Below are 18,386 nucleotides of genomic sequence, written 5' to 3'. Positions count from 1 at the left end.
AGCTGAAGGCAAGGAGCAGAAGTTTTCACAGTTAAAATTCAGACAAACTAAACTCAAGTCCTACAAAGTACACTTGTTTGAAGACGAGTATTTTTTACTGCTTCTAAGACGCTAAATTGTAGAACTAAAGTTATTGGTTTAGTCTTGTCCTTTCTGAGCACTTTTAGACCTCTGAAATAAGAAATTTTGTAATATGGCTCAGTGTTTCATAATCGTTATTATGACCTCACTTGTAGTTAGTGTTCAATTTTCCTTCTATATCTGTTGCATTGCATGTTACTGCATATCAGATAACAGGAAACTGTATTAAGAAAGAAAAATGCTTAATTAATCTATTTTTAAAAATTAGCAGTATCCTTTCCTTTGTTTTGTAGCTATTTGCAGTGGCTATATTGAGTACGTGTTCTTGATTAACTAGGAAGTCAGAAACAGACTTGACTTGGGCTTTTAGCCAAGATTAGCTGTCTGAAGCCTTTGCACTGTAGGTTGTTCATGAGTGCTAGGTGCAGTGTTCTCTGAGCTGAGATTTATCAGCTTCTTTACACTTTGCTTTTAGAAGATTGATAGCTCTGCAGGTTTTAATGGGGTTTCTTTTGTTTCAGAGTTAATGGCAGTTTGAGCACTAGCTGGGTAAATGTGAGGAGTCCATTACTTAGGAAAACAGAAGATGCAACATATGCCAGAAAAGACAAAGGAGTAAAACTTCTGAGAACAAAACAGTTTAATTCTGATTTGTGTTGTTACCACATAGATGACAATGATAGCGATTGAGAAATTTGTAGTATTTCTGGGGCTGGGTTCAGTAGATTTTTTTTTTTTTCAGTTGCATTAGTGTTCTCCATGTCTGATCTAGTGAACTTGCTTTAGAGGTAATTGATGTTTTCTGTCTTAAATTTATTATCACTAAATGCATATTGTAAGACAATTCCCTAATAAGGAATTATTTTGTGGATGTTTTAATGCAGAAATGGGAGAGTTGTAAGCTCTGCTAACATCCTTAGTTCATATAATCTGAACATCCTGGTTTTTACATGTTCAGTACAAAGAGTTTATGGTATTTATTATTCTGTGATGCGTTGTCAATTTAAGAACAGATTTGCTAATGCTGGCAATACTTTACCCAGTAATTCTGAGTTTAGAGTGGCATTGCGGTGTCGGATCAAAGATCTTCATCTTATTGTTGGATTACTTATTTTGGAGAGCTGTGTTACTGAAATGACTTATGGGAGTATGAAGAAACATCCCAGCGCTCTCAGTTCCTGCCTTTATTGTTATTATATATATTCTAAGTTACAAGATACTAGATATTGGCAAGAATTCCTTGGAAATACTGGACATACCAGTGCCCAACTAGTATGGTTATTAGGCCAGCTAGTATACATTATTTTATAATCTGCTTATTTTTTATCTAGTGCTCCTATCAGCAGCAAAATTTTTTGCATGTATAGTGAAGGAATTCATTGCATGTAAGGGAGGGAAAGGGAGTGACTCCTTGCTGCCTGGCTTTCCTTTTAATGTGTTTTTTTTTGTTTGTTTGTTTGTTTTGTTTTTTTTTAACTACTAAGCTAACTAGCAACATAGTATAAAACAAAAAAAGGATTTGGAACCTATTGAGTGCTTCTTGCAACATCAGACAAAGTTGCTGTTACTAACACATGGCAACATTCTGAATGCCTGGTGGAGATGAGTGTAGTATCAGTGCTGTTACGTACTGTAGGCAAAAGCTAATTGATGCTCTGCTTGTCAGTGTGTACAGTGTGATTCTCTGCTGGTTATAGGGATAAAGGCAGTAATTTGGGCTCTCAGGTAGGCAACTGGAGGTGACCCGTTGTATTAGAATGCTTTTTAAAAGATCTGTTATTTTAAGAAGAATACTTGACTTGCAGACGAGAAGCAAAACAGAATGGTTGTCCAGTTTGGTCTGTTGCTGAATTCAAAAATATTTGTTACTGTTTTGAAATATTCCTGTTCAGTGCAATATGTATAGACAACTCTAAAATGTTCATCTGCAGGCAGATACATACTGAGTGATTTTTACTTACTTTTCTTTTCATTCCTTACTCAGGGAGTAAGTGCTAAATGGAAAGGGCTCATTCAATAATATATATATTTATATATTTTAAACTTTTAGCTTCAGTATTCATGTAAGTGGGAAGTTAAGGAAAAAATAATAGTAGAATAGTGGCAGTGAATTATTTTGGAAGTTAATGTGAATAATTTTGAAGAAATAATCTTCCTCTCAAGGCTTCAGTTCTCTTATAAAGCTGCTGAGGTGATATTACAGTGTAACTGAAGATTCACTGACCGCATTTTAGAACACAGGATCAGTCCATTCCTTCAGTTTTAGTTTGTTTAATATAGTGTTGGATAATTATAATTTTACTTTTCCAAAAAGTGAATAAAAATTGCATAATGCAATATGAAGTTGTCATCTTTAATTTGGAAAAGTTTTGGTATTGAGATGATGTCAATAGGAAGTTTTGGCATATTTTTAAAAGTTTGTTTCATATAGAATGAAAGCAAATGTGACAGTTCTAATATGTTTGCTGTCAAAGTATGGTGGACGTTTGTTAATGGTAATTCAGTTATCACATACTTAATCCCTTTTGCTGTTTGTCCATTTGCCCAAGTAATCACTTATTCCACTTCCTATCAATTTAATTGCATATTAATAGTCTTAGCTCTTGTGATTATACAGTAATCACTTTCAACAATTAAAGATGTGATTTTTTTTTTGCCTTTGCTTTTCATTGCACAGATAATAAATACATCAAATGGTAATTCCCTAGATCAAGAAAAAACAGGACTGTAAAGAGGGAATCAGTTTGGTAAGAATCTTAGTTCAGTTGGAACTCTTCTCCCACTGATGTGACTATTATACAATCTGTCTATTTCCTTTACTGAAAAGTAAGAAGTTTGCCTGTTTGGATTGTCAAATATGTATGTTGCAGTGATGCTCTCTAGGTTTATAAATGTTGGATTTCTGTTTCCGAACTCAAGGTGGGCTTTTGTTCAAGTACTAGATACATTTCATACCAATAACTTCTCTTTTTCCCTATGAAAAAGGCACAAGTTTGGCATACTAGGGGCAATATAGCTTTTTCAAAACAGGTTTAAACATTCTGTCCCTTTCATGGTAAGTGTTCGGTTTTCATTCTGAGTAAACATTCTTTTTTACGCAGTTTGAATCAATTGATGTTTATTACAAAAAAAAAAAAGAGAGAGAGAAAGTAACAGTTACAATTCAGATTAGATTATTCTCAAAAACAAACAAACAAACCAAAACCATGCATTCACATAAACATACAACATCTTCATAAAAATCAAAGGGTCTGATCCAGAAGTCCAAGAGAACATTTACATAGCCCTTAAAGGATAACGCCCAAAATGTTTGTCTTGCCTGTATGAGGCTAATGGACTTTGGCTTTCATTTTCAGTTTTCTAAACCACTGAAAACGTGGTAATTAGCCTCAGAGGTAGTTTAAAAGTATTCATTTCAATCGCTTTTTCAGATCATGAAATTAGCCTAGGAAATGATGTATCACAACAACCAGCGACACCTGCAGCCTACATCTGTAAGCCTTTGAAATACTTTCTTTTTTTTTTTGTGCACACCAGAAGATTGATAGAGACATACAGGAGAGCAATCTTTGTATCCTTCACTTTATTTAAGCCTTCTACATTTGAAACTATAAAATCTGGGCATTGGTCTACAATACATGGGTCTTGATTCTTAGGTTAGATAGTTTAATTGTCCATAGCGTAGGCAAAGTTTACCTGAACAGTTATGCATTTGAGACTTTCTTTTGTTTTATTTCTTCTTGACAGTGGTTGTTAATATGGACTAACCTCCTTGGGGACAATTAGTCCATAAGACTGTTTATAAACATTTGAAAAAACACCTTAAATTAATAAGTAGTACTTTAGAGGTAAGCAGTTAAATACATTTCTACCTTCATAAAAATCTTATTTCATAAACCATATTGTTCTTGGCTTGTTGTACTTGACAAGCATACTTGAGTATGTTCACGAGCTGAATTGAATGACCTCAGAGTGCAGATCATTCTGTGTTGACTTTAACAGACTAGAAAACAAATGCATAATGAGGACCATGATCTATTAGGTAGGAAACATTGTTTTTTACTTCTTTTTGTTTGTTTGAGCCTCTTTCCTAACTCTTAAGTTCATTGTAAATGTTTGTTTCTAGCTAACGATTCTTATTGATCTTCTGCCTGTGCTCCCTTTTTCTCTTTTCCACCCTATATTTATATTGAATAGAGCTCAGAAAAACACAAATCTTGTTCAGAAAACCTTCTGAACAAGTACAAGTGTAGTGTAAAACAACTGGATACAGAAACTGGTGTTACATTAGTTGCATGTCCCTGTCTTGTAGCCATTTTATTCTCTATGCACTTCACAAGGCTGAGGAAGAGCTATGCAGTCAGACTGATCTCATCCATCATCTAGTAAGTGCTGGAAAATGGTGACTGGTTCCTGACACTGTGCACGTCTGTACGTAGCACAGCTGAAATGTACAGGCAGTATAATAGTTCTATGACTTAAACGTATTTTCCTGCATCACAGATGCCCTCAGAGGGCTTGCTGATGAAGCATTTAGGATTGGGAAGGAAACACACATGGCATTAAAACAGCGCCTGTAGCAAGTCTGTAGATATGCTTATTATGAATAGAAGGAGCACAAAAATCAAGTTCTGGAAGACTGATTTTCTTTAGAAACGAGTAGCTATATTACAGCTAGTGCACAAAGAACTGACTGACTTCCTGTATAAAACTGGAAGTTCTCCAGTTGTCATCAGAAGTGACATGAACGTTAGCAGTAACAGGACTGACCTTGGGAAGCTGGATTTTTTTTTTTTTAGAAATTTCATTAAAAATGATCCTAATATGAAGTACAGATCAAAAATGGGGAAGGAGTTCATCTCTGATCTGTGCTTTCCATTGCTTTCATTCAGATAACGGGGTGAGGTATTTGGTCTCCTCACAAGAATGAGGGAGTCAGTGTGTTGGTGGGCATCCTTTTGGTAGTGTAAAGCAGCATGTTTTTGAATAATGCGATTGGTATTGGAATTATAATGGTTTTGTTCTTAGGTAACATGGTGATATGTAATAAGCTTATTGTCTTTCATCGAAGAGCTATAAGAAATCTATCTTTTTTTTTAACTTTATACCTAAGATACAATAGTTTTTAAATCAGTGTTCAGTTTGAGTTGTTCAGCTGAAGAAGACTTAGAAAATAAGGCTATTAAAATTTGTTTCAGATTGTTGAGATTGTTTCTATTCAGAGCTTCAAGGTATTTTTAAATAATGTAGTAGATTTTAATTCCATGAAGGCAACAATACATTTTAATATTAGTTTGTGAAAAATTCAGCTTTCATGATCTCCCAACTCCTTATTGTAAGTCTTAGCGTTTTCCAATTTCAGTGTGATTAAAAAACAGTTTATGAACTGTTTAAAAATTCATTCAAAAGTATATGGTGTTTTAAAGGAAAAGTTTATCTATTTTTTTCTTCTGCTTTTGTTTGAATCAGTGTACTGATAAAAAATAAAACATTAAATTAGACTCAAATACACTTACCTTAGATTCTGTCATCTTTCTTACTTTTAAGCACTTCATACATTGAGTGCTGTGAAATAGGTGTTCTGTGCAAACTGGAAGTGTTATGAAATAGTTTTCTTCAGTTTATTTGGATGATGTTGAACATCAGGAAGCAAATTGGTGTTAAGGTTGGCTTCCCAGGGAAAGATGATTTAATAGATCATGTTATGTGATCAGAATTGTTACTGACAGTTTTATCTGTAAGCCTACCTGTGCTTTCCAAAACTTTAGAATATCCATATATGCTCTATATATGCTGTATCATATAGCATTCCAAAACTTGAACATATCTAGTAGTACCCTTTGTATTTGTTTTTTTAATCTGTTTTGTTGAGCCTTTTGTGTAAGCATGTCTTGTGGTATTAGGTAATACTAAAACAGCTGCTGTGTGGAGTTTCAAACGATCTGTTTGTTGTGCAGTACTCCTCAGCCACAGAAGAGATGGCTGTAAGCTTGAGGAGTCTTACTGGGACTGGAGATGTTTATCTCAGGAAAAATATTTTTTTCATGTCCTGGGAGAAATCAGTGGGATAGTTCTGTTCTTGTACAGAGGTGCTGCTCTCATTTTTCACCTTTCTTGCTTCAGTACATTTTTAACATGATGATCTTTAATCTACTCTGTATGGTGCTGTAGTACAAACAGCAAACCTTTATGTGTGTCACAGTGAAGTATTTTGTTCTTTTTTTTTTTTTTACAGCTAAAATACTGCAATTAGCTATACTTACTTGAATATTTTAGGTAATATTAATGGAAACTTTGATCTTCATGTATGCTCAGTAATAACAGTCTTGCATTGGCATGTAGCTTATGAAGCATTAGGATTAGATTCAAATCCAACTAAATTGAATTTTAACTTTTTTTTTTTCATGCTGCTTTGCTGTCCCTCAGACATTCCACAATATTTCAAAATGTACTTTTGAAATTCCTATCTGATTTCAGTCCTCTCCCATTCTTTCAACTTAAGCTTGTATTTCATCCTTCCTCTGCTTCAGATTCTGGATTTGTTAGTATTGCCTCTCACTTCCAGACCAGCCCATTTTATAATTTCAGACTTTGAAACTAATAGAGAAATTTCACTTTATGGAACTGTGAAAAGGATAAAATCCAACAAAAGCAGTTGTTGATGACAAATGATAGCAAGAATCTTTTTTTCCCCCAATTGAACTAAACCCCAGCTTCCATTTAAAAAAGCAAAACAAAAAACATACTGAGACAATCAAATTTTGAGATAAAGCCATTTTGAGCCAATGCCTCTTGGATTATTTGGAAAGATCACCTTTGTCTCCAGATCTTGCCTTTCAAATTTAACTTGATTTGTTCTGGGACAATTGACGTTGTCAATCTCAAGTCCTATTTCTCAGATGTGTTTCCAAGGAGTTGAGAAGGTTTATGTTTGTTTCTTTATGTTAATTTATACTGAATATTGAACTTCAATGTAATAGTGGAGAAAAATATAAGATACATAATACTGAAATTAAATATGTTTGCTATTTTATCAATGAATACTAGTCTCTAATCTTTTAATGTTATATATGGAGCCATTTAAATTTATATTTCATAAAAAAAATCAAAATTAATGTTCTACTGGAATGAAACAGTTATAATTATCAAAAATTATCAGCTAATTTATCACACTGAAAAGTCATTTCTGTAGGTTTATAGGTTTTCCCATCTTTCTGCGTAGGGTCAACTTTACCTGCTGGTAACAGACCAAGGTTTTCTTACAGAAGAGAAAGTTGTCTGGGAAAGCTTGCACAATGTGGATGGTGATGGAAATTTCTGTGACTCTGAGTTCCACCTACGGCCTCCTTCAGACCCTGAAACTGTCTACAGAGGGCAGCAGGATCAAATAGATCAAGTACTGGATTTGTGCCTCTCTACTGTATTTTTGTTTTCTTCTGACTATACATAGTAAATACCATGCATTTCTAGCCATACGTGTATGAACCTATAAACTAGAAAAGAATGCCTTGTACACCTAGAATGAGGTTCTTAAAAGTGCTCCTTTGTAGTACTCTCATGACTTCAAGGGAGAGGAAGACTAGAACCAACCTTGAACAGTTTGGAAAACCTGCTTTTAATCTTTGAGAATCCCTTTCTTCAAAGAACTTTGAGTAGAAATGTCATATCTGCCTTATGTATGGAAACAGGAGAAGTATTTAAACTATAAACTTCTCCCTGTCTAATCAATTCATTTCAGTACATTGTCATAATTGAACTTTGTGTTGTGATGCCTGCTTTGCTGAATGTAGGTCAGAGCTATAGCAGATTGCACATGGTGATCATTGTTTTTTTTTTAACAAGTAATAGTTTGTGGGAGTCCTGTCTGAGACGAGACTTATTTGTGTTAATGCGTCAATGCATAGCAAAAGCACTTGTAAATCTTACATTCTAAATAAGCAAAATGAATTCATAATCACTGTTATTTTTATCAAATACTTAAAAATGTATGTGAATAAGCAATTGCTTTTGAAAAGACTCAAACACTGTACATCTTTTTGTGGAATAAACAATCTGGTAGAGATAGCAGGGCTAGTAGTATCTTGAGTAGTCAGTGCTGTCTGTCTGTTTGAACATATCAAAACTATTTTTGATTATCTTCTTCTTGGTTTAGGAACTGGTGTTTCTCATTGATTCACACTTAACACTGTTCAGTCCAGTGGGGACAGATGATCTATTGATCATAAATCACAGAGTTCTAATTTGTAATTTGCTCTTTCTATGACAGCATTCAAATCAGTACTTCTACCTAGAACTAGCATGAGCTAAACAATGTCCTTTTACTGTTGTCAAGGTAAAGGAATTTAAACCAGTTGGGTTTTGGTTTTTTTTCCCCCCTATGTTGAGACATGGAAACACTGAAGGGAAAATTGTAAAGTAGCTGTATTTATTCTGCCCCTCTCCCTCCCCCCCCCAACATTTCTGCAGTTCAGGTTACAAGCAAGTTCTGAAACAGAACTTCTGAGAAAGATGCATTTGTAGATGGCTAGGGTAAAGGGAATGGTACAGTATGGCTGCCCTTGTTGAAAAATTTACTTGACATGACTTGGCTCTTTTCTATATGAAAGAACATTAATATACAGGTTTACTGTTTAGGATTATCTGATGGCTTTGTCTCTACAACAAGAGCAGCAAAATCAAGAGATTAACTGGGAACAGATACCAGAAGGAATCAGCGATCTTGAGCTAGCAAAGAAACTCCAAGAAGAGGAAGATAGGCGAGCTTCTCAGTACTATCAGGAACAAGAACAAGCAGCTGCTCAGGTCCAGGTAAGAAAACATTATCACAGAATATGACCACTAGTTATAGTGAGTACTAACTTCATAGTTATATAGACACATCTGCATTATATATGTCTCAGATAATTAGGACTGATGCTGTTCACATTATATGCAGTATTTGTTAAGAACCCTATAGTTATCTTGTTATTTGCTGCTATAACTTAGGACCATGCACACAGATATGGCAGTTGCTGCTACTTAAATACTTCAGAGCATTTCTAACCTAAACTGAAGTTGCATTTATGCAATTTAAGTTGAAATGATGGGATGTGTTACTACTTCATGTTACAGAGATTGTATTAAAAATACACAATTTTTAATAAGTGTTCAAGTAGAAGCTTTTCAATGATAGTCAGTTTTCTCTTCATTTTGTCTTGTGGAAGGTTGTGGCTTTACTGTTTTTAGGTATTTTAGTCTATGATACCTTCTGAATTTCTTCTGTCCTGTTCCAAAATAGGAAATTAATGGTTGCTACTAGTATGCCTTCCCTAGCCTCCTTCTTCATAAGCAGCTCCATTCAGAATGCTTGGAAAATCTCATTCACGAGCGTATAAGTTGCAAGAGACAGTATTAAAGTTGTTCTGAATTCAAGATTTCTTAACTTATTGAGACTTTCTTAGCGCGCACACACACTTATATCAAAATATATGTATTAAATATTTGTAAATAGAAGCAATATGAAGGCTGAATCTTTGGATGGCCTGTGCCAATTCAGAACCCTTGATTATCACTAATTGTTAAACACAAAATGAGAATTTCTGACAGTTAAAAGATCCATTATTTCTCCTATATTGAGCTTATTGCTTAAATACCAATACTAGTATTGGTTCCTAAGATGTGAACAGGGTCCAAGGAGAGATTCACTTCTGCTGGTTGTGGAATGGCAGGAAAAAAATCTCCTCAACAAGATGTAGTGGCATCATCAGCCAGGCAGCTGTGAGTGAATAGTAGCTAAATTAGATGACGTAGCAAAACTTCTGTTGTGTTTTGTTGTATATCACCCACCCACTTCTTCAGTACTTCCTAGTAATGGACTATAAAAAAAAAAAACCTCTGCATCAATACATTTAGTCATCAGTCAGCATTTTCAGTCCACAACTTCTCAAATGTAGATTATGTTCTTATAAATGGGAAAATTTTCCAGTATAGTAAATATTGAGGTGCCAGAAAATGTTTGATTCTAAATTGTATTATTGAAAGAACTGATCTGAATATGTAAGCACAATAGAAGAGACACACAGGACTTGAAATGTATTTTCAATTGATTTTGTTTTCAGAAATAAGCTTGCATGAGGGCTTTGTAGAACTCATACTGAAAGACCTTCTATCTGTGTTCTGCTGTTTGCATTTTAGTTAGATTCAAGTTCATGGAAGTTTAATACTTGAAATTGTTCAGTCTACAATTACAGCATTGTGTCGTACTCAGAATGCTGTTTGTTTTCTGTGTAGCAGGTGCAAGGTGCTCCTTCTCCAGCAAGTGGAAGACAATCTGGGAGCAATGAACGCAAACGTAAGGAGCCTCGAGAGAAAGAGAGAGAAAAAGAGAAGAATAGCTGTGTTCTCTTGTAACAGTAAATGGACGACAGCATGGAGCCAAGTGCATGTCCTCAGAAGCAAAAACAAGGAGTAAAAAGGAAGACAAACCCGTTACATGCCGCCTGTGCCTGATTACCCCACGGATTTTGTTCACGTTTCAGGAGAAGATGGGTGACTTTGTTACAATCATATAGACTTTCTTCAAAGTCATAGTGTGTGCTGCTTGAGATGGAATTCCAACTCACAGTTGGATGTGGCTGTGCTTTGAGTTAGTCATAAGAAATACTGCACCTTGTAGCTGAAAACACAAATTATGGCAAGTTTTGTGTCATAGTGACATCCATTATGTATTACATCAGTAAGCTATTTTATCTTCCACTCTAAACAAAGGAGGTAACTGGTTTTGTTTAAGACTCTTTTCTTAAAGTATGTACACTAGCACAACAGAATCTTGTGTTATTTTCATGGTATGAAACTATATCTTAGGCTGGTTATAGTGTTCATGACATAAGCGCCCAAATAACAGGTGGGTGTTGCCTCCTCAGTGTGTCCAGATATCTTTGCTTCTGGATCTAGTACGTTTGGTTTTTTGAACCCAGATTTATACTGTGTTAGTGCTGTTGTTGCATCTCTTTGCCAGCTTTCTTGCCCCAAGAATACATGACTTGATCACATAAAAAAAAAAATTGTTATTAAAAAATGGGGCATTTATTAATGAGCAAGATTAATATTGTTTGTTTTTCTTGCAATTACAAACTGGGTATGACAACTCAGATGTTATCAGGGTTAAACAAGTAATTTTATAGGTCACTTCCTTTAAGTATTTTTTTTCCTTTTGTAGGTAAACTGGACCAGATAGGAACTTATTTATTGATCTCTCCATATGTTTGGTAAACAGTGAGAGGGCACTAAGGTCCATAATAATCCTTATTTTGTCTAAGAATGAAGAGTTAAAATAACTATCTATCTGCCTTTTTTTCCAGAAGTACCTTGAACTTTAACATGACATTAACACGTTCACTTGTATAGTTGAGCAAGTGTAATGTAATTAAATACATACTTTGTTTTCTAAATCATATATCCTTACAAAGCACACTTAAGAAGGGTGAGAGAAAAGCTAGGCTAATCTCTTGAGATAGTTTGGAAAGACGGTCAGGTGTAATATTTTGTTTTAAATAGCTAATTTAGAATTTTTGGAAACCAGGTTTTTCTAATTTATGGGAACCAAACAGAGATGTTGCATCTTCTAGTATCTATAGAATACAGGAATGGGATGCTCACTGAATTTTGAGGGGACCACAACTCCTCCTCCACTTACATTAAGTCAATAACAGTTATCTTCTTGCTGAACCTTTTTGATAAAATTTGTATTTCACAATTTGTAGATACTTTTGAAAACAGCTGCTTCTCCTGGACAAGCCAATTGCTTGCATGAGTCTGGGACAGCTGAAGTAGCTGGGTGGGATATGACATCCCTGCTGTCAGGGGTTTGGATAATGTCTGAAAGAGAGAGGCTGTCTAAACACAAGTTGACAACAAAAGCTGCTTTAAAACTATTTCAAGCAGAACTGCTGAGATGATCCTAGAATGAAAATTAGATGTGTAAAGGAAGAATGTCTTATTAAATGAAGAGCCAGTTTTTACCACTTTTTTATTCCATGTTTTTTTCTTTTCTGTTTTTCAATTTTGTTATAATTTTTGTTTTATAAAGATGAAGTAATGAGTGGTAGGTCTCTAATATGTAAAGTGTAAATGTAAAAAAAATTGTGTTCTCTGGTAAAGTCATGCCCAGGAAAGTCATTTTAACACATAATATACACAGTTTAGATATATTTCTACGTCAAAGCAAAGGTTGACCACTTTTTTTCCTTTGCAGCAGCCTAACTTATTCAAACAAACTAGTGTGATGGAGGATCACCAACATAATGACTTGTCTACATTAAGCAAATTACAAAATATTTCAGTAGTGTCAATAATGAAGACTTAAAGGCAGAATGTTGTTTAAAAACATTCTGTTACTAAGATTTTTCCAAATTTGTGTATTTACATTTATTTATTACCCTTGAAAAATAAATATGTCAAGCTAAGTGTTTGTTATCTTATTATTTTCAGTACAGTGTTGCCACTTTAAATTCTGTAACAAATTTGATTTGAGCAGGCATTGTGGCTGTCGTAGATGCTTTTTGCCTGAAATACTTGCTTGTATTAGAATAATTCTTGTAGTATTTCTAGTTTCAGACAGATGTGCCTGAAGCCTTATGTACTGTAGTGATCACAGTGCCATTTGGTCACAATGAAAGAAAAGTTAAATGTCATCGTTCATCACAAAGTAAGTCTAGACTCCCCAGTAATTCCATGTCTTTTTCAATAAAAGAGTGAAGTTTTCAGGTTATTTGAGATGACAAGGATGCTATTCAAACAATTTTCTGTTAATATACTGTTTTCTTTACAGGACTCAAGGCTTTGGAGAAAAGCTAAAGAACTCCTGAGAATCTAGGGCATCGTTCTGCATGGGTTGAGTTTGCTAGTGGCAAAAGTTATAAGTAAGGTGAGCTTGTTAACATCCAAAACTAAGCATCTGGAAGCTTAATTAATGCCTTACTGTGACTAACTACTTCAAAAGTAACTGTCACAGTTGGTATACAAGACAATATGTGATGAATTAAAAACTGAACAGAACCTCTTTTATCTGTAGTAGTGAACTTGGAAAGCAGTATCACGAAGTAAGCAGGGAGCACCAGCAAAGATGCTGTGTACTTCTGGCACTGTTTACTTCACTTATGCTCTTTTTCAAAGCTTATGTTCTGGCAAAAAGTTATCCTTGACTTAGACTTAGACTTTAAATTTGTTATAGAATTTAGCATGTACACACTACAACTACCTACAAAATGTATATGAAAATGTCATAAAAGTAGAGTAGAGCTTGTTTTCCACTAGATAAAAGCTAGCACAGAAGAATCATAGAATTCCTTCTTGTTATGTTATAGCTGTGTAATAAAGCTCAGTACAAGTATTGAAATAAGCAAAAAGTTGAGCACTGCCATATGTTAAATGTTGTTCTAAAAGGCACTTTATAAATTCTCAAATCTACCACTTTTCTTAAGTGATATTAATATGTAATCTGAGGCCCAACAAAGCAGATCCAAATGAAGATTGTAACATAAGAGAAAATAACATTCCTGAAAATACACTTAGACACAATGCAAAAAACATGTTTTTGTAGCAAGCCATCCACTTAATACAATGAAGAATGCATTCAGATTGTCTTAACAGAGCTCTTCTTGTGCATCACAGACATGAGAATTTAAAAGCATATGCTCTTCTGTATATACTTGCATTGGATTGATAGTCAGTCTCTACACTTGATATTTCACATCACTGTCAAATATTTCTTCAAAATTATATACACAAGTTCTTGAAAAAAATTTCCAGTTATGTAATAAAAGGTAATTCAGCTTCTTGAAATTGCATCTTCTGGTGTATTCATCAGGAAGTACCACAGTAAAACGTGAAGCTGATATCTTGTAACTGAACCCTTTTTCCCTGCTACAATAGACCTATAACCCAAAGCTAACTCATTGGCTTGAGCAATTTTTTTTTTTTACTGTCAGGATGCTTACTGCAGTAGCTGAAATTTATACTGTATAAATCTTTAAATACAACGTAATGAATCAAGAACTGTATTTTATATAGAAACAGACTCTTAGAGGTTGTAGTCCTAAAGAGATGACTCAACAAATGCAGGTTAATTGATGCAGTGTCATTGTTAGAAAGCATATTGCAGAAAAGCAAAAATAACAGCCTTTAGTTTGGTTGAAGTATAATGCTCACATTTCTCCATCTATCCTATCAGACTTTGGTAACAAGAAAAATCTGACGCTGATATGTGTTCACATAGTCCAGTGACAACAAATGTCAATGCAAGAACTTAAAATGTATGCATTTTGTTTTGTGCAGTTACTTTATTTTCTGTTAAGCATATTCAGCACTAGACTGGTTGCAGTGTTATGTTGAGGAGGAAGATCTGGTGAGGTAAATGACGCTCATCCAAATCCACCTACACAGAAATCTCTTTGATGTTAATTTTCACTGTGTTTTTATATAGCTCCATCTTGTTAACAGCTTATTTTTGTAGTTGTCCAGTAGAAGAGCAATGTATTGAAGCTCAGTTACCACTTCCTATGAAGAAGTGTGGTGGGGAAATAGAGTGGAGTGACTAGAACATAAAGATCTCTGTGTCACATCATTTTCTTGAAACTGGGAAGGGATTCGTCCCTAATTTTGCTGTAGCATAATAAGTACCTGTAGTACAGCATGTACTGGCCAAATCTTCTCACCTAAGTGATGACCAGCATACTTGCTCCATGTCTGTCCCAGTACATCTCCTCTTCACTGTCATAGTGTTTCTAGGCCAAGGCTAGCTGTTCAAACAGTCTGATGACTCAAAATTTTTATTAAATGTCTGTTGTCTACTGGTGAATTTTGATTTTGTCAGATCTGCCACTTTGAGCTCTCTCACCTGAAGAATTACCTCTGGAGAACTTGCTTTAAGTTCTTTACTGCCTTTAACATTACTGTTGTGGTTTATACGATTACTTTTGCTCTTGAAGGTTGCAATGAACAATTCATTATTTTCTGAGAAATTGAAGTATCTAGTTAGTTATCTTTAGAAGTCAAAATACCATGTGTGCTTCTACATGGCAGCAAAGAACAACTTTGAACAAAACGGTAGGCTTGGGAAATGCACAGGGGGAATGATTCAGCTGAGCAACAGTACTCAAAATTTTTTAGCTTAAATAGTATACTTAACAACAAACTATTTTGTACCAATATGAAAAGGCACTGTCAGTGCTCATGTCACTAGTTGAGTCACACATTTAAGGAAGTAGGTGCTGATGCTGTGGCTAACAGCCTTACTGAGGCCAAAAGTGAGTGAAATTTGACTATGCTACAAACACCAAGCCAAATCGTGGTGCTGGGTGGGGGCATAAAAACTTCACAAGTTTTATATTTATTTCAATTAATTGAGAATGTCCTTTCAATTCAAGTCCTGTCCAGTTTATGAATTTCACAATATGCATCACTTAAACAAGGGAAGTGATGTACAAGTGATGTGAGACAGTGCCTTTAGCTCACACAAACTGAGATCTCCTGAGCAGAATCCAGAGAGGTAGAGATGAAGTAGCATTAACAATACTGTATTGCTACTAGAGACAGGACAATATGAGCTTCACCGTGCAATGTGTCAAATCCAAGTATCTAACTGTCCTAAGTCCATATTGCAATTCATTATTTGGACTGACTATAGCATGAATATTTCAGCCCATGCCAAAGGTGCACTTCTTTGCTGTGGAAAAAAAAATACACAATTAGACGACTGCTTTCTTAATAGGCTTTCAAAAGACCTTAAACTGTTCTTTTTGGAATTTTTAGTCTTGGGAAATTAATAAAAAAAACTTTGAGTAGGAAATGTAATGAGATTTGACACTGTTTTTTCTTTTGTAGTACAGTTATAGGGAAGATGATATTGAGGGGGGGGAAATGCAATCAAATTTAATTTTGTATGAGAATGTTGTATTTACTTATATATGTTGCAATCACCTTTTAGAACTGATAAATTGCTTCATCAGTAACAAGCCTTTGCTCTAGAAATACAGTTAGGAACATATTTATTTATAAATATGTAATGCTGTTTTTTCAGCTTTAGTTTTCATTGTATGTTGCTATAGTTAACAGTTCAAAACTACCTTACAGTGACTGAATATGTTTATGGATCCTTTCAACTTTGGGGGCAGTATTTCAATACTTCTAGCACTCCAAATTTTTTGATTGTCTCTCCAGTCCAACCTCCTACTGAAATGAACGAGGAAGAAACTGAAACATGGCATTTCAGCGTAGGCTTAAGCACACCAGTCATGCAATTCATTACAATTGGGAAATCTTGGAGTAAACAAGAGTCTACTTTTTTAAGCATGTCTACTGTCAAATTGCCCTTTGTGTTTTTAGTATGCATATTCAGTACTCTGGCTATATCTAAGAAAAGTTCATTTTCTCCTCAGTATTTTAGTGCCAAGGCAACAACTGTTCTCTTAATTGTAGGTTGGTTTTTCATCATTATTGTTTTATTGCAGATTAACTATAGCCAAAAAGATCTGTTTTATGTTAATTACTGCTTTTGTTTATAGCTGGTTTTTGGTGGAGTCCTTTAGCTTCAAAGCAGATTTTATATGAGGTGAATAAATAAAATGTTCTGCTTTCTTTGTTTTCCTTTTTTTTTTTTTTGCCAGTTACAGCTGTGGTAGGCTTTAAAATGGAGTTCTATTTACTACAGAAAAAGAATAATTACTGCTTTTGGAAATAAAACTTTTCTTTCACTTGCAAAAGTTTACTAGCTCGTTGTCTTAAAGTCTATTACAGATACAGTGAACCTGCCTGGGAATTTTTGAACTACGTATGATTCAGCAATTTGCATTTTTATCCTGACTAGTTGTAATAATTACATATTCATTTTATATGCTCTAATTACAGCAGTATGTTTGCATTTCTGGGTTTCTTACATACTTCAACTTTGCACATGTTCTTTAAAAACCTATAAAAGAATGAAATGCTAGTGAATTGTACATTCTCTACTGTTGACTCTCTTACCATGTTGTCTTGATGTACGTTTTAACCAAGTAATTCAAAGCCAGAAGTTACTTCAGAAAAGTGCTAGATTTCCTTTCTGAAATAGATCCCTGTGTTCAAGCTGCTGTGCTTGTGTAGACCTACTGCAACTGTGCAATTGCTTAGCTGTCTTAAATCAGAAGTTTAGTTGCGAGCCCAAAGCTTATTTGTAATATAAATGGTCTGTTTTAACAGGAAATATACAGAAGCTACTATAGGTTTACTAGAAAAGGGAAGTTTGAAGTTGTAAAGATGTGTTTTACAAGTATGACACAACTAAATGCATTCATGCAGTATCGTTTATACCCAAGTATGTGATGGAAAACCTTTTCATTTTGATGCTACACCATTACCCAGTATTGCAATGGTATCACCTATTGCCTGTTTTGTATTTTCAAAGCCTTAATTGTTTATGTTATATTTATTTTTTAGAGACTATGATAAGGAATGGATACTTTCCTTGTAAACTGTTAATTTTGAACACTTAAATCATTTTTGGAAAAGTTTAATTCTGTACTTAATACCCTTTTTGTTTTGTACTACAAAAACAATATTGCTAAGTTACTTTTTAAAGAATGTCTCTAAAGTTTAAAATATTTACCCTGTTGAGATCTATTTTGATTAATAGCCTTCTAAAAATCATCATCTGTAAATAAATTTCATTTAGGTATTTAAACTCATTCATAGTAGTCAAGATTGGATGAAGTATTCAAATAAAAGCCACTGTGCAGAAAGGCAGACTTCAATCTACCAAAGTACTTTCAAAGTCAAAGTTTGAGGCCATTTGTTTTTAGTTAACTTTTCATTTAGTTTCAGTTAACATATCTACATATGCAGTTTTTTATAAATAAGCAAAATAACATTAAGAAACATTATGCCTGGAGAGGCTACAGTGCATATCTAGTCTTTTCTACCGTAGGCAAGATGAAGAGTAACCTCTCTAGTTTTATTTCTGTTCTGCTCACTTGGCTTTGCCTTTAACTTTCATATTTCTTATTCCATCCATCAGTGACTGCAAACTCATCCTCCAGTAGCTACATATTTTGTGTTGTCACTTCTGAAGCACGTATTACAGTCAAATTGCATAATTTTCAAATACTCTTTAGCTTAGTAACTTGTACTTATGATCTACTGGAAAAAAATCTTAAATCCAATAGTAGTAAGAACTGAGAAAGATGTATTAAATTACTTTTCAGATAAATATCCCAACACTTGCTAATATAGCATTTTTTATTTAAACGTAAGGAATATTTATAAAAGATAAACTATAGAAACTGTTGTACCAG

General features: G+C 34.3%; 1 protein-coding gene across 2 annotated transcripts in view; it reads left to right on the top strand.

Moving 5' to 3' along the window:
• Positions 1-12,336, top strand: part of MINDY2 (MINDY lysine 48 deubiquitinase 2) — a 30,979-nt gene extending 18,643 nt beyond the window's left edge. Inside the window, exons 7-9 of one of the 2 annotated variants that reach the window (XM_031616489.2) lie at positions 7,304-7,477; positions 8,716-8,889; positions 10,354-12,336. In XM_031616489.2, the coding sequence (XP_031472349.2) occupies positions 7,304-7,477; positions 8,716-8,889; positions 10,354-10,470 (465 nt within the window). In that variant the 3' untranslated portion in view covers positions 10,471-12,336. Of the gene's footprint in view, positions 1-7,303; positions 7,478-8,715; positions 8,890-10,350 lie in introns of both variants that reach the window. The other variant, XM_031616488.2, reaches the window with a different exon arrangement.
• The last annotated feature ends 6,050 nt before the right edge of the window (positions 12,337-18,386 follow it).

The sequence above is a fragment of the Phasianus colchicus genome, chromosome 12 (assembly GCF_987193195.1).
Source record: "Phasianus colchicus chromosome 12, bPhaCol1.hap1.1, whole genome shotgun sequence".
NCBI lineage: Eukaryota > Metazoa > Chordata > Aves > Galliformes > Phasianidae > Phasianus > Phasianus colchicus.
The sequence above is the reverse complement of the archived record's forward strand: the minus strand, read 5'-3'. Positions and strand labels throughout refer to the sequence as shown.